The sequence below is a fragment of the Capra hircus genome, chromosome 3 (assembly GCF_001704415.2).
Source record: "Capra hircus breed San Clemente chromosome 3, ASM170441v1, whole genome shotgun sequence".
NCBI classification, from domain to species: domain Eukaryota; kingdom Metazoa; phylum Chordata; class Mammalia; order Artiodactyla; family Bovidae; genus Capra; species Capra hircus.
Genome location: NC_030810.1, coordinates 21,286,744 through 21,312,038, shown reverse-complemented (window position 1 = coordinate 21,312,038; position 25,295 = coordinate 21,286,744). Strand labels below are relative to the sequence as shown.

At 43.6% G+C, this 25,295-nt stretch overlaps 3 protein-coding genes across 4 annotated transcripts in view; 2 read left to right on the top strand and 1 right to left on the bottom strand.

The window, feature by feature from the left end:
- The window catches only part of EFCAB14 (EF-hand calcium binding domain 14), a 38,836-nt gene extending 34,563 nt beyond the window's left edge, over nt 1-4,273 (top strand). The window contains exon 11 of the mRNA XM_005678500.3: nt 816-4,273. Within this exon, the coding sequence (XP_005678557.1) occupies nt 816-991 (176 nt within the window). The 3' untranslated portion in view covers nt 992-4,273. The remainder of the gene's footprint in view (nt 1-815) is intronic.
- Nucleotides 5,869-7,631, bottom strand: TEX38 (testis expressed 38). The gene is made up of 2 exons (XM_005678501.1): nt 7,541-7,631; nt 5,869-6,609 (listed from the first exon to the last, which is right to left on the bottom strand). Exons 1-2 carry the CDS (start codon nt 7,575-7,577, stop codon nt 5,999-6,001), a joined length of 648 nt encoding a protein of 215 aa, XP_005678558.1. The 5' UTR covers nt 7,578-7,631; the 3' UTR covers nt 5,869-5,998.
- Nucleotides 11,073-25,295, top strand: part of ATPAF1 (ATP synthase mitochondrial F1 complex assembly factor 1) — a 28,616-nt gene continuing 14,393 nt past the window's right edge. The window contains exons 1-6 of one of the 2 annotated variants that reach the window (XM_018043806.1): nt 11,073-11,416; nt 15,105-15,213; nt 20,182-20,226; nt 20,848-20,910; nt 23,839-23,889; nt 25,037-25,084. In XM_018043806.1, the coding sequence (XP_017899295.1) occupies nt 11,088-11,416; nt 15,105-15,213; nt 20,182-20,226; nt 20,848-20,910; nt 23,839-23,889; nt 25,037-25,084 (645 nt within the window). In that variant the 5' untranslated portion in view covers nt 11,073-11,087. The remainder of the gene's footprint in view (nt 11,417-15,104; nt 15,214-20,181; nt 20,227-20,847; nt 20,911-23,838; nt 23,890-25,036; nt 25,085-25,295) is intronic. The other variant, XM_018043811.1, reaches the window with a different exon arrangement.

Here is a 25,295-nt window from a genome sequence, read left to right as displayed (position 1 = left end):
TTTACAGCTTTTTGTGTAGACACACGTTTTTATTTCTCTTGAGTTTATACCCTAGGAATGGAACTACTGGATTATATAATAACTATTGAATTCACAGTATGCCATAGTCTGTTTTATAGGCCATCAGAGTTCCTATCAGTTAGCTCTTTAGGCTTCTGCATCCCTTCCACCCCTTCAACCTAAGAATAAAATCTGGAAAATCTTAAAGAAAGGCCCTGAATAGAGAGAAAGCTAGTCCATTCACTTCTCCTGTGATTATCTGTCACTGCTTCTCTTTTGGAAGGATGGTGCCCTACAGTATTCTCTCATCCTTAAAGGATCAAGAATTAGTCTTTCAGGGACTTCCCTGGTGGCTCAGCAGATAGGAATCCACCTGCATTGCTGGGGCACAGGTTTGATCCCTGGTCCAGGAAGATTCTACACGCCGCGGAGCAACTAATCCCCGTGAGTCACAACTACGGCAACTACTGAAGCCTGCTCACCTGGAGCCTGTGCTCCGCAACAAGAGAAGCCCCCTCAGTGAAAAGCCCACACACCCCAAAAAAGAGCAGCCTCCACTTGCCGCAAGTGGAAAAGTCTGCACAAGGCAACAAAGACCCAGCACAGCCAAAAATAAATACATATAAATTTAAAAAGCAAAAAGAATTCCTCTTTGAGATTTAGTGAGACCTTAAACTTTACCTTTGGCGAACAAAGTCTGCAAAGTAACTTTTCTTTTAGTGCTTTAAATTCAGTTGAGACTACTTTTTAAACTGTTAACTAAATTTAGCTATGCGTATAGGTATATACGTGTTTTTGTGATTCCTTTTTAACAGATCTTCAGGGCTTATTCCATAAGACTGGCCAGGATGTGGATGGGAAGCTGACCTACCAGGAAATCAAGGACACCTTAGAGTCTGTTGGACCAGAACCAGAGCGTTTAAGAGAGTTTGATTCTGATGGAGATGGAAGATACTCATTCCTGGAGCTGAGAGCAGCTTTAGGTGTCTAGCCTCGTTAGGCTCATTTCAGAAGTGGATGTATGCTATGGACTACCTATTATCTGCTCAGCTAACACAAACAACCCTTTTACCTACCCATCAATCCTCCAGTCCTCCAAACTATAGTAGCAGACACATTGTCACCTTTTAACTTGTTTGAAAAAGCTATATAAAAGTTATTTTTTTAAAAAAGACCATTTTACTTATGATATTCAGAAATCTATGATTTCCTGAAACCAGTAAGATCTTAATTTTAAAATTGCCAGAAAAAAAGTCAAGCCCTCTTTTTTTCTCTTTCCTTTTTCTGAGGGGAGGAGACCTTATCTTTTACAACTGGAAAATGTGTATATAGAGAGACTAAGCCACCTTTTATATTTCACATAAATTTGCCTTAAATTAGCTGCACTTTATACAGACTCAGAAAATGTCTTTCCTTTAACAGATAGACCTTTTCTGTTTGTAAATATTTAAAGTGAAAGAGTTGTGCATATTTTGTGAGAAGTGGGAAAAATGGTTTGAAACAGGATGTAAACAAATGACTTGTTATTAAAAGTTGCTAATCTTACCTGGTAGCAGCTTGAAGCTATGTCCCTGTCTCCTTAAGACATCTTTAGGTGCTGCCATGGGGTGTGGCCTGATGCTGGGGGAATTGATTTAGGGAGTGGACACTGTGGGGACAGGGCTGCCTCTAGACTCAGGAAGGTAAGATCTGGCTATTTGTTCTGTCCTCCCATCCTGTGAACCAGAAGTCTTGCTGGGGATTTTCTCATTTTAATCCTGTTTCAGGGTTTATATGCATAAAAAGTTAATCCAGTAGGAGCCACTGAGTTTTCCCCCCTGAGTGAGCTAGATTATCTTCCCCCACCCATCCACTCAAGTCTACCTTTAAGCTCTAACTGACTTTCACCTCTGATACTGTCTCCATTCTGAATGGCAGGGCCGCAGTCCCTTGGCCACTGTCTCAGCCTGGCTATTCAGGAACTATAGAGAAAAGCGCTGCCGCTAATTCTGATCCAGGAAACTTCTTGAGATTTTTACCTGGGGGCTAACCAAGAACCTAATGTGTTCCTCTGTGGGCTGACTAAGGCCAAAAAGGTTGTAAAATGAAACAATTCTACTGAAATCATATTACATTTCCTTACAACTGCAGCTCAGAAATAACTAGAGGCTTTCTGTCCAGAGAGCATGGCAGGCAGGCCTGGAGGAGAGGCTTCACATGATGGCAGCAAGCTTTTTCACATCTAATACAAGCAAGTATAATCCTCCCGTTAAATACTTCTGTAGCCCTGGTACTGAAGGTCCCTGGACTAGGAGGAATTGTTTCTCCATGTCACCTGTGTTTGTGCTATGTTGATCTTAGAAGCAATCTTCAGGCTACACAGAAGGGAAACTGAAGAATTTAACTGTGCTGTTGGCCAAGTCAGGGAGAAACTAGAGAAGCCTTGAGACTTCTTTGGTAGAGTTTGTTTCCATTTTCACTTTGTCCAGGTTTCCCTGTTAGCCATGGATACAGTTGAGCACCTTTAAATGTTTAAGGGCTGGTTTTTTTCTTCATACGATGTTCAGCTTGGTGTTGGCTAACCTTACTTTTTCCCTAGAGATATTAAAACTTAGAGTTAAGGCAGGATGAAGTCTTTCCCCATGAATGTGTCTGCTTACCTTATTATGGCTCATGCTTCTCTCTAATTCCTTTGCCTATCTGTGCTGTTTTATGTTCTTGGAAAGTTTTAAGTATAGTATAAAATTAGTCTGGCACTTTAGGTAACTTGAAGATACTTACTCTTCTGGCTGCCTTTCATGCCCCCCCCCTTTTTTTAATATATATACCCTTGAAAGTTTTGTAACAACCAAATAAAATTCTAGCAATAAATTATACTGCTATATTTGTATATATTGTACCATAAATAGTATGTCCGTACCTGGAAGGTATTTTTTTGAGAATTGATTTATAAGAAATATACTTGAGGGTAATGTAGCTTGTCCTTTTTAGTTTCAAATTCTTATTCATAGGCAGACACTCTGAGGACACCTTTACTCTTTGTATGTACTTTCCTTTTGCATCACCTGTGCTTTTAGTTTATCCTCTGTTCTTCCCACCTCGAGGTGGATGGTGCCATCTTCTCCCCTACCAAATTTGGCAGAGGTGTTCCTCTGCACTCAGACCTGTGAATACCTTTGTCACAGCACCTGGGAAAGTGCTGTATCTCCCAGGCATAACTAGGACATCTTGAACTCCTTTGTTCTAAGTTAAGCATATTTGTCAGCTTAAAAAAAGAATTCCCATAAGCCTATATTGTTCATTATTTTTTAATTGGAGGATAATTGCTTTACAATATTGTTTGTTTTTACCATACATCAATATGAATCAGTATCATTCAGTATTAATTTGGAATTTTTATTTGAAAGTTGTCTTAACTTACCCAACGTATGTTGATCTGTAATCAAGCCTAACCTGCCACACCTCAATCCTGAGAGGAAGGCTGAGTAGAATTAGTAGTTTTGGTGTCGGTTTTCATTTCAAATGCTTTTTTATCTCTTCATTCTGGCAGCTCCTACTGCTTTCCTAGGTTACCCAAGGCATGACTTCTTGGTCCTGTTTTTCTTTTGCCATCTATCTGGTATAATGTTTACCTAGAGAGACTCCCCCCCAGAAATCGAGGGGCAATATATTAAAGGAAGAGAAGACTCGAACAGACAGACTGGCTTAGATCCCTAAATAGTAGTGTTGTCTTACAGGCAGAGAAGGGCCTGCTCTTAGGGTTGTGTCTGTTACAGCCCAGCTGAAGAGTGTGGACACCCTCCACCTGCTGCTAGCTGCTTTCCCTGCCTTCGCATTCCCTCACTTTGTTGCTGGACAGAGGCCCATCTGCCCCCCTTCCCGCTCTGGTCTCGGCGGTCACAGTTGAAGATTTTGACTGAGATGGGCTCATACTCATAATGGCCTGCTGTTGAGTTGTTTTTAGTGACAGCTTTTGTTTGCTACACACCTCATTGGCTTGCTTACCAACACAACACCAGTTAGATGTGGGTCCTCTCTTTCATATCCAAACCAGAACACATTTGGGTATTCCTGAGACTATAGAGCGTATATTGTTTGTTATACGAACCTAACCTACCTTGTTGTTTTCTCATATTAAGAAATGTAAGCCTACTTTGCTTTAGTGGAGCTATTTTGGTAATGTTTAAGCAGTTTTGGTTCTGTTTAGGGAGTGAATTCAAGATTTCCATCACTTGATTTGGGCTTTGCTAATTTCATATCAGTAATAAAACCATTTTAATTTATCTAAATTAAACATTGCTTTTTTCTTCCACTGTGTCTATGATTAAAGGCTCACGTGCCCCTCCCCCCATTACTAAGAAGAAAAATCTACTTTGATCCTTATTTTTATGGACTCCTTCCTCCTTTTGAATGCAAAGCCTAACAGATGCTGGACAGAAAGTAACATTGAAGAATCTGCAGATTTGCCCAATTTGGCCTGAAGAAATGAAGGTGTTTTGGCATCTGTGGGGATGTGGGCAGGGTGAGGGAAGAGTAAAGCCCCTGACTCTGCATCAACCAGGGAAGTTCCACTTAGACCTGCTTTTTATTTTGAGGTTCACTATAGGAGCATGTTTACAGGACATAGTCCATGTCTTCAGGAAAAATGAAGGAAGAAGGCTTGAAATCCATTGCAAGATAAGGGTCATAGAGGAGGAGGCTGGGGCTTTTTTTACACAAAAATTTTTTAATTAGCTCTACATGGTTGCTAGATTCTGGGATTACACACACGCACAATCTGGGAGGCCTTTCCTCTCAGGAAAAACCATACATAAAGCCTAGCTCGTAAATACGGTAAGGGGATTTTCTCATTTCCAAAGTGAAGGAAAATTTTATATCCTGGAGCAGAACTAGGTTTTCTTAGATTTGAACTGGGATCAAATAGCCAGTATTATTTTTGTCTCTCCTTTTAGAATAGCTTCCAGAAGATGCAAAAAATAATATTCACATGTACTGGATCTTACCTTTGGGAGAAGCCATGAATCCCTTTAAGATTCTTTTTTTAATGGTTACTTTTAGAAGGTTCATTGGCCAGCCCGGTGCCAAGTCAATCTGTGAACCAAGTTAATCATGCCCTACACACACTAATCATTTTCCAAGAGTTTTCAAAAAAGACATTAGGGAATGGAGACCATGGTGAATGGTGGAAAGATCAGGAACTTTGATGCCAGGCAGACATAAATTCGAGACTTTGCAACATGATATGACAGACTTCCCTGGTGGTCCAATGGCTTAGACTCTGTGCTCCCAATGCAGAGGGTCTGGGTTCAATCCCTGGTCAGGGAACTAGATACCACATGCCACTACTAAGTTCACATGCCTCAAGTAAAGATCTGGTGTGCCACAACCAAGACCCAGCACAGCCAAAATAAATTTTTTTTTAAATGATATGCGAAATGCTCTTGGAAACTCTCGATCTGTAAGAGAAAGATTGTGATATCTGTTTGACAGTGTTCCTGTATTAGAAATAATGTAGAGACAATACATCAGATGTTAACAAAGAATGCAATTCAAGCAGTAGTGCAGCGTGGTTCATAGATTTCACAGACTTGTTTTGGCCACTACGGATCACCATTGCTCATGCATCCTAAGTGACTGTCACTCTGTGGCTGTCCTCAGTATCCCACAGAACAGCAGTGCCTTTGGGCACCTGACCCAGGGTCTGGCACATGGTTTTATTCTGAAATAACAGACAGAGGGATGTTGAGCCCATCACAAGTACTGGCTCAGTGCGTCTCCCCACAGTCATTCCCACTGGTGTTGGTGAGACACTGACCTTTAGCTTGGTTTGCAAAATGCCCTCCATCAGACACTGCCCTCGTAACAACACATGAGACACATGGAGCCTTGGACTTTTTAAATCTTTCATTAGGTGACATCCACATGGGCCCTGGCCTTGTGTCAATACCACCTCCCTGAGGTCAGCTCCGTTTCCTGTTCTGGCCAGGATACCTCCAGCTCCCAGCCTCAGGAGAGGAGGCTATAGTTCTGAAGCAAAGGGCTTGGCATTCAAGCAGTGGTCCCCTTGGGCCATTGTAGGGAGGGAGCTGAAGTGGACAGTCCTTTGAGGACAGGTGGCCAAAGGGTAGGAGACCGAGTGGTTCAGCATCGGGGGTAGGTTACACAGGGAGAGGGCAAAGGGTACCTCCTGGAAGATGGGAATTGGGAGTGGGGAGCTGGCCCGGGGCCGCGGCACTGGGGAAGAAGGTAGGGGCTGCTGCGGTGCCAGCTGCACTGCAGGATGCAGGGGGCCGGGGGCCTCCACCTTGGGGCTGCTGTCTTGAGCAGCACAGCTCCTGCTCTCAGGGACATCCAGCTCCCAGGGGCGATCCGAATTCTGGGCGTCAGTCGCAGTCTTGGTGGCAGCAGGGGGAGGGCCAGTGTTGATGGCTGCGTTCATACCATAGTGCCGTCGCTTGTTAATCCAGTACAACAGCGGGCTGTAGGTGAAAGTGGCTGCTCTCATCACCTCCACCCACTCCTGGGCACGCTCTTCCCGCCGCACGTTCTTCCTCCAGTGAAGAAAGAGAATGCAGCTGCCAGTTAACACAGAACACAGCCCCAGGAATCCAAAGTACAGTGACACCCACACTAAAGGCAACAAGAAAAAAGAATAAGCTGGCTAAAAGGTGTAGTTGGGGGAGTCTCAGCTGTTTCTCATTCCTCTCCTTAGCCCTTTCACCCATCATCCCCTCTGCTTATCAAACCAATCAATCCTAAAGGAAATCAATTCTGAATACTCAATGGAAGGGCTGATGCTAAAGCTGAAGCTCCAATACATTGGCCACTTGATGGGAAGAGACCACTCATTGGAAAAGACTCTGATGCTGGGAAAGATTGAAGGCGGGAGAAGGGGATGACTATGGATGAGATGGTTGGATGGCATCATTGACTCAATGGACATGAGTTTGCGCAAACTCTGGGAGACAGTAAAGGACAGGAAAGCCTGGTGTGCTGCAATCCATGGGGTCACAAAGTCAGATGACTGAACAACTCCTCCATTTAACCACTCTCAATTCCTTCCTTTTCTTCTCATTGACTTGCCTCATCATTCTTTTATTCAGTCAAAGCAGAATTTTCAGAGAGCTTAAGAGGCCACCTTTAGCCCTTCACAGATAAGGAAAGTAAGGTCTAGAGAAGCATGACTGCCCAGGCTTACTCAAGCCCCTGGATCCCAACCCTGGCCCATCCAAAACATCAGAATAAGAAGCCTCACTGCAGGCAAAGACCACCAAGAAAGTAGCAGTTTACCAGTGGATGGGACACCAGTATCTCATCCCATTTCACCAAACCCTAATCATTCAATTGAGATGGTCCTGGGATATTCTCTGGGCGGGCAGAGATACATGGCCTCTGCCCTCAAGAAATCTGTAGTTTTCTAGAGTAAACCCTGTCCCAACTCTTTAATACTCTTCCATGGAGGCAGTCATCACTCCCATCCAGGCGAAAGGTCTTCCCTGAGTGCCCCCAAGCCTAAAGGCACAAAGCAAGCGGCAGGGGTTTGGGGGGGAACCTCATTTACCACCAGGGAGGCTGAGGTCCTCCCTTTGGGAATCCATACAGTCAAATCTTGGTACCTCACTGGTGGCTCTGGGGAGAGGGAGCTCACCTACTCATCTGTTTAGCCAATAGGAGTCCCCAGAATGCCCAGACCCCATTGTTCCTTAAAGGCGGGTCACTGAGTTCTGAACACTGAGCATCCAGGGCCAGCATTTGTAAAGTCTAATGGAAGGAAGGGACTCCAGCAGGGGTGTTTCCTGGACATTGTACACCTTTACTGCTTCTACCAGGGCCTGACCCACGCTCTGAATTAGTGGTCCTTTATCCCCGACCCACAGAGCAGCCTCCAGCACAGGGCTTAGATCCCTCAGCAGCTTGTTGTCTCCCTAGGCTTTAAGGAAAAGTTGATGGATACCTGTCCCGAATGGGAACTGGGACAGGGTACACCCAGAGCAGTGGGCAGCCCTGACCTCAGGTCTTCTATGACTGAGTTATCACCTCCTTCCTTGGCTCTTACAATCTCTTTTGTTTAATTTCCTTCCTTCAGCCAAGTGTTGGCAAGTGTTTCTGGGGCATCTGGCCCTATGGGAGCTTCCCACAATCTGTCCGTACATCTCTTTCCAGCCTCACCTTCCTCCCCATCCTTCATACACGTTTCCCTTCTAACCAGGTGACTCTTCAACAGACCCTGCCCATTCCCATCTCTGGAGCTTTGCTCACACTGCTGCTCCACCTAGAAGTGCCCCTCCCCACTTTCCCCCTCACCCCATCCTCAAACACCTGCTTATCCTTCAAGGCTCAGCTCAACACCCCATACTCTGTGACAGACAGTTGTTTCCATCAGCTCCCAGAATTTCACCATGTCCAGTTTGAAGGCACTATGAGAGTTGTCTAGCCCAACTCCCAGCAGATGCTTGAGTCCTAGAAGCAGGTCTCCTCTATGCACCAGTAATCCCTAGGAACTGCTTGGGTCAGGGACTTGCTCACACCTCCTGAGGATACGGGCAGCTCAGAAAGCTAACTAAGCCCAAATCAGCCTCCATGTAGGTTGCACAACTAAGCTTAGATTGGCTTCTTGGCACCATCTAATCACTCCCTCTTTAAGCCTTCAGCATGGCACCTAGGGATAATGAGCCTAGATTTCTCTCCTGGTTCCTCTTAATCTGGGCTCTCCTCACTGGCTCCTGCTTTTCAGTCTCCTTTGCTAGTTTCCCTTCTTTTCCCTGATCTCTAAATGTCAGGTGCCCTAGGATTCAGTCCTTAGCCCTGTATCCACATTCATTCCCTCAGTGGTCTCCCCCAGACTCATGGCATTAAATATCATAGCTACACTGTCAACTCTCACTGTTATACCTCCAGCCCAGCTCACTTCTCTGAATTTTAGACTCATATACCCAAAAACCTGACTGACATCCCTCCTAGCCAGTCTATTAAGTTATCTCAAACTACCTCGTCCAAAACCAAACTCCTGATGGCCCATCTTCCAGTATCTACGCCAGCCTTCCTCCTGTGTGTAAATGGCAACTTCTTCCAGTTGTTCAGGCCAAAAACATGACAGTCATCCTTGATGCTCTTCATTCTCTCACACCCACATTCACTCCAGTAGCAAAATCTTTAGGCTTTGCGTTCAAGACATGCCCAGAATCTGACCACTGTGCCATCACCATCACTTTAGTGCACGCACCATCCTCTCTCACCTGGTCGCCCTATAGCATGACCAGCTGTCCTTGATTGCCTGAGATTGAGGGAGTTTCCAGGACATAGGACTTTTGATGCTAAAATCCAGGAAATGCCAGGTAAACTAGGACAAATTAGTCACCCTTAGGAGAGCTTCCATCCTTGTCCCCCATGGCCTATATTCCACCAGCAGTCAGAATGATCCTTTTTAAAAGTTGTGCTTATAAGCTATCCACCCCAGTATTCTTGGGCTTCCTTTGTGGCTCAGCTGGTAAAGAATCCACCTGCAATGCAGGAGTCCTGGGTTCCATCCCTGGGTTGGGAAGATCCCCTGGAGAAGGGAAAGGTTACCCACTCCAGTATACTGGCCTAGAGAATTCCATGGACTGTGTAGTCTATGGGGTTGCAAAGATCGCAAACGACTGAGCTACTTTCACTTTCTATACTCAGAACCCATAGTGACTCCCCATCTACTCAGATTTAAAACCAAAGTCCTCAACCAAAGCCTACAAAGCCCTGAAAAATCAAACTGCCTCTCCCCATGCCTCCTTCACACAGTCACTTCCTTGCTGTTCCACAAGCAGGGCAAGCATGCTCCTGCATCAGGGCCTTTCCACTTGCTGTTCCATCTGGAAGGCTCTTCCCCCAGATATGCATACAGACCATGCCTCATTTCCTTCAGGTCTCTGCTCACACGTCCCTCTATCTCTCTCTCTCTCTCTCTCTCAGCCTGTTGTTTTTTGCATAACGTGTTATTATCACCTAACATTATTTATTTATTTATATTGCACCTCACCCTACTAGGTTGTAAGTTCCATGAATTACTGTAAACAAACACCTAAGAATTTCAGGCAACCAACTACTCTGAAAATAAGATAGTGGAATAAAGAATATAAAGTGATGCGGGTGCATCAAGAGAAGTCCCTTTGAGGTGCTCTCTTGTGAATTGAGCCCTACATGATGAAAAGACAGCCACGAGCAAAGGGAGCAGCCAGTGGTGCAAAGGGAGCAGCCAGTGCAAGGATGCTAAGGCAGGTACAGGCCGGCACACTTAAAGGACTGCTGATCTCTGAGTTCACCACACTACTCCCAGCACAGGCCAGGGCCTGGGGCCCGTCTCCAAAAATGCAGGTTGAGCTGAGCAGAGGTGGTCCCTGCCCCTGAGAGGTCCACCATTCAAGAGGGGCTTCTAAGGTAAGCCCCCAGACAGGAGGAATTTCTTAAGGACTGATTGGTGCCATCACAGGGGGCCTGCTCCCAGTGAGACACAGGTCCAAGTCCAGGGGATGAAGAAGATGATGGCATTGCGTGGAGAGACAGCATTCCACGTATAAGGACTTGTTAAGGACAATCCCAGGTGTGTCTCTGGGGAGAAGAGTAGTTCAGTTTGGCTGGAGTTCAAGGTAGGGGTCAGGAAGCAGAAGAAGACAAGACCTCAGAAACAGCTGGCATCTTGAAAAAAATTCAGCTTTTGGGCAAATCTCTTAGTGATTCTCAGCTTCATGAAACCTGCCTCACGTGCTATGAATCAGATAGCGTCCTGCATATAGAAACACTCAGTGAAGAGATGCTGCTGCTGTGATTAACAGCTGATGAAAGGGCCTTCTATGCTGAAGGACGACGACTCCAGCGTGTTCCTAAAGAATTTAAAAGGCAGCAAGCACGGTGGGGACCAGCAGGTCTGAGCAGCTTTCAAGAGGAGACGGCGTGCAAGGGCTGCTGGTCGCGGGCTCCGGGAGAAGACGGGCGGAGACGCTAGATCGAGGCAGGGGCGGGGACCCAGGCAGGAGCAGCGAATCCCCTGCCCTCCACCTGGCCTTTCCCCGGCGCCCGGAACATTGAGAGCGCGGAACCTCGTTGCCGAAGCGCGGGCGCGGCGGACCCGGAGGACGATGGAGCGGGCGCGCGGGCCGCGGGCCGAGGCCCACGCGCCTGGGGAGGAGGAGGAGGAGGTGGGAACGGCCATGGCTGCCGCGGTGGCGGCGGCCGGTGGCGCGGGCCCGGCCGTCTTGCAGGTGGCCGGCCTCTACCGCGGCCTCTGCGCAGTGCGCAGCCGCGCCCTGGGCCTGGGGCTCGTGTCAGCCGCGCAGCTGCGCGTGTTCCCGGTGCGCCGCAGCTCGGGCCGGCCCGCCGGGGGAGCCGACGGCAGCGGGGTCGGGGATGAGCTCGAGGCCAACCCCTTCTACGACCGCTACCGCGACAAGATCCAGCAGTTGCGCAGGTGCGGGCCCCGCCGGCGGCGGGCGGGGAGGTGGGGCGGCGCGCGGCCCGCTCTTCTGGTGTATCTGTATCTGGCGCTCTCAGTCCTTCCAGCAGCTCTGCCAGAGGACCTCTGTTTCTGTCCCCACTCTAAGATCACACAGCTAGTGTGAGAGCCGGGAGTCTCTACTCCAGCTCTTTTTTTTTCTTTCTGCTTTAGTTCTCAAAACGCTAATGTCGACTCTTAGGACAGCCCTTAAGGGGCAGGCACGTCCGGGAGACCTGTCCTCATTATCGAAATGGGAAAATAGAGCTCTGCAGAGAAGGGACTTGACTTGCTCAAGATCACATACTGAGTCAGCTGAAGCTTGACCTAGAACTCAGGGTCCCAGGCTTCTAGCTAAGGACCCTAACTACAAGGAAAGGAGATCAAAAAGTAATAGTGTGGCAGTTGGTTCTCAGTTGGACCCTCATTAGGTTGAGGAACTGAGGATCAGAGAGTTAGAGGCCTGCCAAAGGTCACGCAGCTGGTTGGGATTTGTCTGACTTGGAATCCCAGGTTCCTAAAACTACCCTCCACCTTCTAGAGAGAAGGTCCTGGACATTAAAGTAGATATAAGGGGGCATGCTGCTGCTGCTGCTGCTGCTGCTGCTGCTGCTGCTAAGTCGCTTCAGTCGTGTCCGACTCTCTGCGACCCCATAGATGGCAGCCCACCAGGCTCCCCCGTCCCTGGTTTTCATAATGGAGCCAAAGAGTTCAACTGGGAAGAGCTGAAGGAGATCAAAAGTGAAAGTTGAAGGGACTTGGGAGAGAGCCCAGCTGGGTGGGCAGGCGGTTGTCTTAGGAGGGAAAACCTAAATTTCTCTGAATTCTATCATTTCTTCTTCCACAGCCTTCATGCACTGCATCATCTTCACCTGGAGTATTGCAGTCAGCCTCTGACTAGCCTTCCCCTCTTCCAGTCTTGGACCCGTCTACCCCCAGTCCATGTCACTACTACTATAGTGATCTTTCTTTGAAAGAATAACAGGATAAATGAATATTTTTGCTTTCCTTCAACAGCATTTAGATATACTCAAGTATTTGTCTTTTTTAAAGTCTCTTCTTGAGCTTCATTCCCCTTCAGTCTGTTTTCACTGGTCGCTTTCACAGACAAGCATCCCAGAAGTGTAGTCTACGTATACTCTCGAGCACTTCAGAGCTCCTGTTCATTCTTATTCACGAACAAATGAATGACTGGTTTTACTTTCCTTCCTCACTCAATTGTTTCTGTCAGTATTTACACTACTGTTACCTCCTGAAGAGTGGCTTTCCAAGGCACCCCCGACTTTTGGATAATGTCCATATCCTTAGTGTTCCATAAAAGGCCTTCGTGCTCTAGTACCTGCCAGTCTTCCTAGCTTTATCTCTTGCCAAAACTTCCTTTGAGCTCTGTGGCCTAGCAGAAAGGAATAAAGGACTGGTGTTGGGGGCAGATGTTCCAGGTAAGGGGCACAGCAGCATAAAAAAAGGTACAGCGGCATAAAACCACCTCAACCATTTGGGAATATTTGAGCAAATTTTCCTCATACTACCGGTAGCACTCTGATGTACATATTTACTTGTCTTTCTGTCCTGCTAGGTAGTACACTCCTTGACGTAGGTACTCTTTCTTATGTATTTTTGTATCTCTAGAACCCAGCAAGTTAACCAACAGGCAAGAGACAACAAGTCAAGTTTGTTGAATAAGTGAAAGGGAGACAGGAAGGGATAAGTCCTAAAAGAAGTTGAGTGAGAGGGGAGGGAAACCTGTGTGCCTGCTGCTGCTGCTGCTGCTGCTGCTAAGTCGCTTCAGTCATGTCCGACTCTGTGCAACCCCATAGATGGCAGCCCACCAGGCTCCCCTGTCCCTGGGATTCTCCAGGCAAGAACACTGGAGTGGGTTGCCATTTCCTTCTCCGATGCATGAAAGTGAAAAGTGAAAGTGAAGTCGCTCAGTTGTGTCCAACTCTTAGCGACCCCATGGACTGGAGCCTACCAGGCTCCTCCATCCATAGGATTTTCCAGGCAACAGTACTGGAGTGGGTTGCCATTGCCTTCTCCGACCTGTGTGCCTACAAAAAGAAAAAGAAAACATGAAGTAGAGGGAAAGGGAGGTATGAAATGAAAGCAGGACCGAAAAAAAAAGTCAGTAGAACCTGTGCCAAACTAAGGAAATGGGCAAGATAGAGCATAGCCATGAGGCCCAGGACCAAACAGGTAGTGTCTCTCCTAAGATAATTTAGAAGGAATTATAGTCCTCATTGGCTAGTGCTGGAGCATGCTCACTAAACCCAGGTTCTTGGAGCACCAGCCACAAGTTCATTGTGAGCCAAGGGCAGGACAAGCCTGTGTGCCCTGCTGACCCCACTCCAGTCTAGCCCCTGGGTTTTTGCATCACTCTACACTGGTGAGCTACAGAATTTCATCTAGCTTTAGGCCCAAGATAGGTAGGACATGCACAACGAGCATGTCCAGAGAGCAGGTCCACAGTAGGGAAAGATTTACAAATCACATATATGAAGAGGGGCTGAAAACGAAGAATTTTAACCTGGAGAAGAAAAACTTAAGAGGTGACATAAGAGCAATTTTCATGTACTCATAAAAAAAAAACTAGATATTTTCTCTCGTTCCTGGCAGGGTGAAAGATACAGAGGGTTAGACAGAGACTTGGAATGTCTTTGTCGTAAAAGATGCCCAAGGTGGAGTACACGACAGGGCTTTGCTGCCTAGGCCACCCCTCATCCTCTCCATCCACTCACTGGCAACACTGACCTAAGTCCTGGTCAGGCAGATGCCACACCTTACCAGCTGGGGCCCCAGATGCAACTCTTCATCGAGAAGGAGTTGGCCCTCCCTGGAGGGGAGAAAGATCTGCCAGAATACATGGCGGTGAAGGCAGTGGTGTTCGATGTCACCTCCAGAAAGGAGCTGTATGAAGAAGAAACACTCAGCGGTGTCTTGACCAAGAAGAAGACCACCACAGGAGTGACCAGGATGTCTTTAGATCCTGCAGACCTCACCCATGACACTATAGGCCTCATGGCCCAGGAGTTGGAGCCCCTGTATGACATTTTCACCAAAGCGTACACAGCCTGAAGAATTCTTAACAAATGGCAGCCCCAACCTGAACTTCAGGCCTAAAGAACAGCCCCATTTTGACACAAAGGACAAATTCTGATGTTCCATCAATGTGTTATTTGGAGAGAGGATCAGGGGAAACTCAGGTGCTAAATCTGCAAAATAGCCTGCCTGAAGCCTCTGGATCACAGGGCTTTGAATGGAGATTTGCCCAAGTAGGGGAGGGAAGGAAGATGGCTGAGAATTGGATGTGTTCTGGTATAGCTTGACAGTGGGATTCCTGTCTGAGGAGGTGACCGAGAAAGATGCCCATGAAGTAACCTTTCCCATCTTGAGGATTCAAATTCCAAGTACCTGAGAGGCGAAGCCCTGTGGCACCCTAGGGAATATCCTGCAGAAGAAAAATGTTACACAGGCTCCATGAGGATTAAAAATAGTTGAATAAGTGGATTTCTTTATCCACTTTCTTGATTTGTAGGTCTGTACTCAGGGTAATTAAGTTAAGACAAATGATGTCTGTGCGTAGTCTCTGAAAGTGAAACATGGTGTTTTCTTATTTCAAAATCCAGAAAGGCCCAGGTGGTTTAACTTTTTGTTTACCTTTGATCAGGTCTGACCCAGCTGCTTTTGAGTCCAGACTGGAGAAGCGCAATGAGTTTAGGAAGCAGCCAGTGGGGCACTCCAAGCAAGGTGACTTTATCAAATGTGTGGAACAGAAGGTAAGACCTGCCCCTTTCGGTGCTATTGGTGCACCAATACTCTGCACCACCATGCCTGACCCTTATCCTGGGAATGGTCTCATTGAGGGGTCAGCTGGATAAACTGAACTCACTCTATCTTTACTCAGCTCAGTTTCCATCTGTAAATTCTATTCTGCTCTTTTTGGCAAGGTATTAGAGTCATGGTGGAGATATAAGGGGATGAAAAAGATAATCTCTGCTTCCCAGGGGTATAGTCGAGTGGTGAAGGCAAGATACACATGACAGCAGCTATGGGAATTAGGGAGGAAAAGGTGCCTAATGCATATTAGCTTTTATTATCCTTAAACAAGAATCAGAGCTGGAGAAAAACATCTTGAAAGCTGTGTACAAGCAACACTACCTATTTGCAGGTTCTGCATCCACAGATTTCACACCTGTGGATTCAACCAACAGAGGATAGAAAATATTCAAGGAAAAAAAAAAAAGAAAATATTCAAGGGCAGGGTGGGGAACTCTAGAAAGTTCCAGAAAGCAGAACTCCAGTTTGCCACTTGCAGGCAGCTATTTACTTAGTGTTTATTGTATTTATAACTATTTATATAGAGTTTACATCATACTGAGTATTATAAGTAATCTAGAGATGATTTTAAATGTATGGGAAGATGTGCATAGCTTATAAGCAAATACTATACCATTTTATACAAGAGAATTGAGTGCCTACACATTCTGGTGTCTACAGGGGTCCTGGAACCAATCCCTGACTGATACTAAAGGACACTTGTATAGGAAAATTGATCTAATGCAATGCTTCCGCACTTTTTGACTATGACCCACAGTAGAAAATATATTTTACATTGCAGTTCTTTACACATATAGTATATGATTATAACTGAAACAAAATTTTTACAAAACAATACTTACTTGCATGTAATGCACTCTTAATATTATTTTCATCTTTTAAAAAACCCTTGGCCACAGTCCACTGAATTTATTTCACAACCTACAATTTGAAAAATACTAATCTAGGCTGGTGCACAGAACAAATCCAAGTGGGAGAGACCAAAGCCAGGGAGAATATATCTAAATGTGGGCTGCATGGGCCTGAAATAAGGCAGTTACAATGGAAAATTGGGGTTCTACAGAACTGTACAAAAAAGATCTTCACGACCCAGATAGTCATGATGATGTGATAACTAATCTAGAACCAGACATCTTGGAATGTGAAGTCAAGTGGGCCTCAGAAAGCATCACTACGAACAAAGCTAGTGGAGGTGATGGAATTCCAATTGAGCTGTTTCAAATCCTGAAAGATGATGCTGTGAAAGTGCTGCAGTCGATATGCCAGCAAATTTGGAAAACTCAGCAGTGGCCACAGGACTGGAAAAGGTCAGTTTTCATTCCAATTCCAAAGAAAGGCAATGTCAAAGAATGTTCAAACTACCGCACAATTGCACTCATATCACATGCTAGTAAAGTAATGCTCAAAATTCTCCAAGCCAGACTTCAGCAGTACATGAACCATGAACTCCCTGACGTTCAAGCTGGTTTTAGAAAAGGCAGAGGAACCAGAGATCAAATTGCCAACATCCACTGGATCATGGAAAAAGCAAGAGAGTTCCAGAAAAACATCTATTTCTGCTTTATTGACTATGCCAAAGCCTTTGACTGCATGGATGACAATGAACTGTGGAAAATTCTGAAAGAGATGGGAATACTAGACCACCTGACCTGCCTCTTGAGAAATCTGTATGCAGGTCAGGAAGCAACAGTTAGAACTGGACATGGAACAACAGACTGGTTCCAAATAGGAAAAGGAGTACGTCAAGGCTGTATATTGTCACCCTGCTTATTTAACTTCTATGCAGAGTACATCATGAGAAACGCTGGACTGGAAGAAACACAAGCTGGAATCAAGATTGCTGAGAGAAATATCAATAACCTCAGATATGCAGATGACACCACCCTTATGACAGAAAGTGAAGAGGAGCTAAAAAGCCTCTTGATGAAAGTGGAAGAGGAGAGCGAAAAAGTTGGCTTAAAGCTCAACATTCAGAAAACGGAAGATCATGGCATCTGGTCCCATCACTTCATGGGAAATAGATGGGGAAACAGTGGAAACAGTGTCAGACTTTATTTTGGGGGGCTCCAAAATCACTGCAGATGGTGACTGCAGCCATGAAATTAAAAGACGCTTACTCCTTGGAAGAAAAGTTATGACCAACCTGGATAGCATATTCGAAAGCACAGACATTACTTTGCCGACTAAGGTCCGTCTAGTCAAGGCTATGGTTTTTCGAGTGGTCACGTATGGATGTGAGAGTTGGACTGTGAAGAAGGCTGAGCACTGAAGAATTGATGCTTTTGAACTGTGGTGTTGGAGAAGACTCTTGAGAGTCCCTTGGACTGCAAGGAGATCCAGCCAGTCCATTCTAAAGGAGATCAACCCTGGGATTTCTTTGGAAGGAATGATGCTAAAGCTAAAACTCCAGTACTTTGGCCACCTCATGCGAAGAGTTGACTCCTTGGAAAAGACTCTGATGCTGGGAGGGATTGGGGGCAGGAGGAGAAGGGAATGACAGAGGATGAGATGGCTGGATGGCATCATGGGCTCGATGGACGTGAGTCTGAGTGAACTCCAGGAGATAGTGATGAACAGGGAGGCCTGGCATGCTGCGATTCATGGGGTCACAAAGAGTCGGACACGACTGAGCGACTGAACTGAACTGAACTGACATTGTAAAAGGATAGGTGTTTCTTTTACTTGGAAAATAACTTTTTTGCCTTTCTTGCTCAGTTGTGAATGACTCTTTGAGGCCCCATAGACTATAGCCTGCCAGGCTCCTCTGTCCATGGAATTTTCCAGGCAAGAATACTAGAGTGGGTTGCCATTTCCTATTCCAAGAGATCTTCCTGACCCAGAGTTCGAACCCTTGTAACTCTTGCATCTCCTACATTGGCAGATGGATTCTTTACCACCAGCGCCACTTGTGAAGCACCCTTTTTTGCCTTGGTATCCCAAATTTTAAGAGAGTTCATTCAGTCTTAATGATTGGCTGAGTTAATTAGAATCAGAATAGTTAGTGGATTAATCATTACAAAGTTGAGCAAATTCAACCTCTTATGACAAATCTAGTTTCCAACTTTGTGTGAGCAAACAACTCTACTACAAATATTTTGTCTAATGTAATTTCCTAAAACATTTATAGTGTCAAGATTACAACTTCATAGCTATTGGAAATATTACCGTGTTATAAACTCTCAATATTATATGGGAAAGCTTTTTGCCCCCTTTTGAAATAAGACTTAGAAATTCAACTTTATAATGGCAAGAGCAGAATAAGTAAAGATTTAATTTAAATTATGGCAATTCTTAAGTAAATGTTCACTTACTGTCTTTCTTCTCTTGCTGGAGGAAGGTTAATAATTAATGGCTCTATTTCTAAAGTCTTTTCTTTGAGTCGTTGGTTCCCTACTACATAACACCAAACATCCCCTTTTTGTAATAAATTGTATTTAATTTATTATTCTATTCTCTCTAGTCTACCCTGAAATGAAATGTAGACAATAGAACCTACCTACCCATATAATGTCAGGGGAAAAAAAATACAGTGCCTTAATTTTAATAAAGTTTCTTTTTTAAAAAAATACAGATAATAGTATGTAAGTTCTTAGGCACAACTATGCTATGAGACCTAATGCAGTCATCAGGTACTTTTACCTCTATGTAAAATCGCCATGAATACTTAACACAGCAAATGCCAACTGGTACAAGGTGTTATGTTGGTGATTATAAAAACTCCCAAACAATAGCAGTGTTGTTATCAGTGACTCTCATGAGATTCCACAAAGTATTGGTACAATCTTCTCTTAAGTTACATATTATTGCATTTCTGAAAAATTCACTATTAAAACTGTTTAAAAAAAGGAAGAGGAAGGGATGGATGGAGGAAGAAAAGGAGAAAGTTCGGTCTAGCTAGACATTGAAAAGTTATATGAGATGAGGGAAAAAATTCTTCATTATGTAGAACTCACCTGCAGAACTGCAGTCCATTTGTCACTGCTGCCCCTCCAATAAATGCAGGTATAACCATCCAGTCAATTATTGTGATAACAACAACAACAAAAAGTCCCCATAGATTCCCAAAGCATCTGTAGTAGAGATGCTTTAAATGTTTCTTTAGTTGCTCTTGAAACTTTGGCCCATAGGGTGTGTCCGGTAGGTTTGTCTATACCAGGCTTTTGTCTAGTTTGTAGGTACTGGTTCTACAGACATCATTTATGAAAGATTTTAATTCATTAAAGCACAGAGTAATGAAAAGCACAGTTTAATGCAGGAAGTATGTTTCAGTTTCAGATTCCCAGGTGTGGATTATGCTCTCTGAAACATAGTCATGAGCTGAGAAATTGAATGGAAGACTCAGAATAACCCATCCCTACTATCAGAAACAACTCCAGATAGGATTTCCTGCTGTGGCCTTTATCTGAGAGTGAGTTAGGAGAGAAAATAATCACTTTCAGTTTTTCTTGGCCTTTTGTGAGGGGGAGTCTAATCTGAGGGTGGGAATACATTATAATATGGATTACTGGAAAAGACTCGATAGTCTGCTGAGGATGCCTGCCTTCAGAAGTGCTGTCACAGAAGAGAAGCAGCTTGGAAAAGACATTCCATTTCTCATCTCCTCAGTGACTCACTGGGAAGTGGAGCACAGGAAACCTAAGCAGACTTATTCTAGGAAGGAGTCCCTCATCCAGGGATTGAATGGATTCTCAGTACCAGTAGATGGTGTTTGCTAACAAAGAGGTTTCTCGTCTCTGCATCCCAGAATCAATCAAAAGTTGTCTCACAAACAATAACTCTTAGAACAGTTACTATATAGAGTGGAGAGAAGTGAGTTCTTAGGTGCAACATTACTAAATGGGGTATTGGCAGCTCATCTAGAGAGGGTGGTCTTTTAGAATAATATCCTGTCCCATGCTGTATTTCAGACACTGGGGAAACAGCCTGTGAGCAGAGGATTCACTAAGGACAAGGTAGGTTTCTAATTAAATAGCCAAGTCTGAAGTCATGTGGAACATCTGTAACAAGAGACTGCATATTTGAACATACCTACTGTGGTTCAGTGTTTTTGTGCTTTTCTAACTGTGGAGATTAGAAATATTTTTATGAATTTTCGTTATGATTTTGTTAATGGTTTTATTATGACTACTACATAGTGTGGGTCCTGGAGTGCTAGAGGAAATATAGTGATACCTTTCCTGTCTGTAGGAAATAGTTTTAAAAAATCAAATAAATACATGTTTACTCTGTCATTTAACTTGCAAATAAGGAACCATTTCTGATAGAATAGCAGTTAAATTAAAGGTAACAACTGAACTTTCCTCTTACCAGCTGCAAGCTGCATTGCTCATGAGTGAGTGTGAAACTTTTGGGGAATCCCTGCATATACTCCCTGAAAATAGAACTGTGAAACCTGCCTGACCCTGGTGGCTGCCTTCTGTGAGCTTGTGGGTTTTTTAATACTCATTCTGTACTTACTGAAGATCTGCTTTACTCTCCTAACATGATGCTTTCTATAAGGCTTACAGATAGAGTTAAACTGTTTTGTTTTTTCAATTGTAGGTGTTAATTGCCTTTTATTTTTTTCCTTTCAGACTCTCAGTTCAATCTTCAACATTGAGATGGTGAAAGACAAAACTGCCGAAGAGATAAAACAGGTAATGAATGAAAATGAATTGGCATACTTTATGAAAATATGTGCTTTGTGAACCGATCTGAAAGTAGAAATGAACATACGTTTCCTGATACCTCTTCCTAGCCAAAATGAAAGGCAATCATTGAAAGCAAAAGTGATGAATTACATGAAAAATAGTGCGTAAGAAAACTTGGTCTCACTCCTGTATGTCTAATCAACTCACATTTCCCCTTTCTTTTTCATTCCTGTTGTCCGCATCTTATTTAAAACCATCCCTGCTCTCTCCCCAGGTGACTGTATTACCTTTCTAAATAGGTTTCCCTGCTCTTATTTCTCTTCCTCCCCTACCCCTGTCATATCCTCCCTCATTCAATCCCCCTGAAGTTCTGCTCATAGTGTATTGCTGAAGAACAGACTCTAGAACCAGGCTGCCAGTTTTAAGTCCAGGCTCTGCCACTTACTAGCAGATTGACTTTGATAAGTTAGTTAACCTTTCTAGGTCTCAGATTCCCCATCTGTAAAATGGGCATAATAATAGTACTTACTTCATGGAGTCAAACGAGTTAATATTTACAAAGTACTTGCAACAGTGCCTGGCACAGAATAAATGCTATATTTCTGCCTTTAAATAAAAGAATAAAAATAAATCTTATGAAGTAACCTGCTCTCAAAAATTCAGTGACTTCCCGTGTTCCTTTGTTTGACATTCAGAGTCCTCCATTATTTTAGGACCTTCTGCAGGAAGCCTTCTGGACACCTCCCATCGAAGCACTCGTGATCTGTTCACTTGTTTGGTCATTCCATATACCCTGATTTGCATTGCTACTTACATCTGCATGTCTTGATTCTTTTTTCTATAATTAGAATATAATAAGCTATTTATTGGCATTCCTTACAGTTCCATAATTGTATTTTAGGTAGATTGAGAGAATCGATACTAAAAGTGGTATACTGTGTGTCAGGTGCTGTACTTAGTGCTTTATAAGCACTATTTCATTATATTCTCATAACCCCCTTATAAAATAGGTGTTGTTACAGGGAACTCTGCTCAATATTATGTAACAACCTAAATGGGAAAATAACTTAAAAAAGAATAAGTATATGTATATGTGTAACTGAATCACTTTGCTGTACACCTGGAACTAACACAGCATTGCTAATCAGCTATACTCTGATATAAATAAGAAGCTAAGAAAAGAAAAAACCATAAAATTTTTTTAAAAACTAAAAAAATAAAGTAGGTACTATTATTCCCAATTTACAACTGAGGAAATTAACTTAAAGAGATAAAGTAACTTACTTAGTGATAGAACTAGGATTCAAACCCATGTCTGTTTGAGTCTGCATCATATTCCCTTACCAGAAGTTGTGCCCATTGCTATGGGTGTCCTTGGGTCTTATATCATTCTTTTCAGCAAGCGTTTATTAAATATCAGCCTCTGTGCCAGATGTAGAAATAAATGAGGGACCCCTCCTCTCAAGGAATTTCAGCCTAGTGAAAAGACAGACACGAAAATAAAAGGAGAACAGCACAGTGTTCTAGCTTCTGCTAATTCATGCTTAATACAAAGTCTCCAGGAAACTTCAAACTGCCTTTGGGAAGAAGTGCCAATAGAAAGTGGACACCAAGTATGTCCTTTAGGAGAGAGAGAAGCCAGGCCCAGGAGGCCTGACCATTACATGACAAATATCATTCCGACCTATATTTTTAGATACAAATTTGTGTTCATTAAAATAATTTTGAGTAGCCAAGGTCAACTATGTTAGGAAATATCTATCAGTCTCATAAATTCAGTGTTGATTCATAAACTATCTGCTAATATAAATTAAATAAAAATAAGCAGGACATGCTGTCCTTAAAATGAGGAGGCAGTATTTTGACATAAAAAAAGAAAGGCATAGCAATCTTAGGCTGCATTGATGAGGTGACTTGCCCAGGTCCTAGGAGGTAATACTCCTCCTGTGCTTTGTGATGGTGAGACCTCACTGTATGATTAGTGTCTTCGGTTACCCCCATCCCGTGGTTTTGGGGATGTAGACCAAGCAGAGCAGCTGTAAAGGAAGGTGACCCATTCTTTAGCACCAGCTCACTTAGGTATCACATTGGCTCTGATGCCTTCCCTAACTTCTGTGCCTTTGCTAATGCTTGTCACTCTCTGCTTAGAATGTCTCTTATCATCGCTCCTACCTGTCTGTCTTCCCAGACTCCCCATTCATCTGGCTAACTCCTGATCATTCTTCAGGATGTAGTTCAAGTGTCCCTGCCTTTGGTACTTGTACCCTAAATCGGATTAAGTGCCTCTTTGTTGCCCTCAGAGCACATTGGCTATGGTTTGCATTGTAATTCTGTTGTGCTAATTATAAACATTACTTCAAATAATGTTTCAAATTATTTTTTCAATAATATTATTGAAATCATTATTTCAAATAATTATTTCAAATTCACAGTAATCCCATGAGGTTGATGTTATTGCTGTTTTATCAATGATTATATTGTCATTATTTAGTTATTTTCGATAGTTTGCCCAAAGTAGCGTAGCCAACAAATGACAGGAGCTGGGATTTGCGCCCATATCTGCCTGACCTTGAGACTTTGGATTCTCTGAGAGGGCCCACAATTGGCAGGGCACTGTGGGTTTGGGGAGAGAAAATATGGAAAAAAGAATGTGTCTGTTACACACAAAGCATGTCTTAGAAGAAGTGATTAACAAGGTCATAGAATCTGTTTCTCTGACAGGAATTTGCTACTAAGAGTTACAGTTTAATCATCTAGAAGCATAGATGCTATTAAATCTTTTTTGTAATCATGTACAAGTAATAAAGTATTACGTTGGATTTTCTTCCCTGTTATCAAATAACATATTACTCTGAGCAATGAAAGCTGTCACTGCTTCTTGGTGCAGGTTGAAAAGATGACCGACGGGTCACAGACACTCTCTTTTTTGTACAGATTTGGCAGCAGTATTTTGCAGCAAAAGATACAGTCTACGCAGTTATTCCTGTAAGTAGTTTGGAAGGGAAAATGAAAGTGTTACAGCACAAGGGTCAGGGCTCTACCCTTAGTAGGCAGTTGCTTTTACTGTTCCTGTGTTTATTGCCTCTTGAGAACCTACATTTATAGCTCTAAGGGTTTTTATTATGCCCTGAGCACCAAAGATTGGGAGCTCCATATGGTATATTTATGGCTCTTGTTTTCCCTCTTTCTGGTTTAGAAATGTCTCTTTGAGTCAACTCTCTGACAAGGGAACATGGTATAAGTTTATGTTGCTGAGCAATTTCCAAGTGTCTTTTATTTCTTTTTCGTGTTTTCCACTCAAGCTGTTGGAATTTAGGACAGGTCCTCAAGCATACCTTCCTTCCCTTCTTGTCTATAAGTGACCTATCCCTGAGCTGACTTGGAGCCTCCCAAGCTTTTGAGGCATCTCCCTCCTCAAAATTGCTGCCTTGGAGATAGTCACGGGCCACTGCTTGACCGTGGAAGATCTGTGACTTGGAAGGAATGCTGCTGACTTCTGGTTTAGTGTCCTGCCACCTTCTACCAGAAGAAAGCATTTAATTTTCTAGGTTATCAGCTAGTTCATTAATTGTTCTCTGAAAAGGAAGTAGCTTTAGATTAAGTTTGTGTCAAGTACACAAATATACACCTAGCTTACACGTGTTAAGTTTAAGGAGGAAAATGTACAGATGGAAAAATAAAGCCAGGCTGTTTGGTTGTTGTTGAGAGTATTGCTATCTTTTTTTCTCTTCCTCTTTTACATATATACCCTTTCCTTTCATGAGTTCAACACCCAAAAGAATCTGTGCTTTTCATGTTATTTTAAATCTCTAATACTGACTCATTGTTTGAGCAGGCCTTCTTAGCTCTCCCTCATACAGACTCGGTGACTTATTGTCTCTGACACTTGGCAGAGTCCCCTGAAGAGTTTAGAGCATTTGGGGTATCCACTTCTCACACATAATTCTGATACTGAATAAGAAAGCGTACATCTGGTTTTTCCTCTCTGTTGTAAGAGGGGTTTGTAAATGATGCAACTTGAGATTGTTTTAGTTATATTTTAGTTCTGGAGTTCAGTCTTGGTGACTTTAAATGTGATTATGGCCTTTTTTATTTTCTTGTCTTTGAATTTTATTCTTTTCTAACCCTACAGAAAGAAAAGTTTGATTTGATTTGGAACCGGGCTCAGTCCTGCCCAACAGTAAGTTTCCGATGACCATGAGGATTGCTTCTCAGTGCTGCCAGACAAGGATGTTTTCTAACCATTCTCGTCATGTTCCACGCTATCACACATTTTATAGTTATTTAACAAAGGTGTTTACATGTTGATTGTACTGATAAATGAGAGTTTTAACCTTAACCCTAACTAACCTTGTGGGTTTGCCCAATAAGTCTGTGGCTGTTTAGCTCTC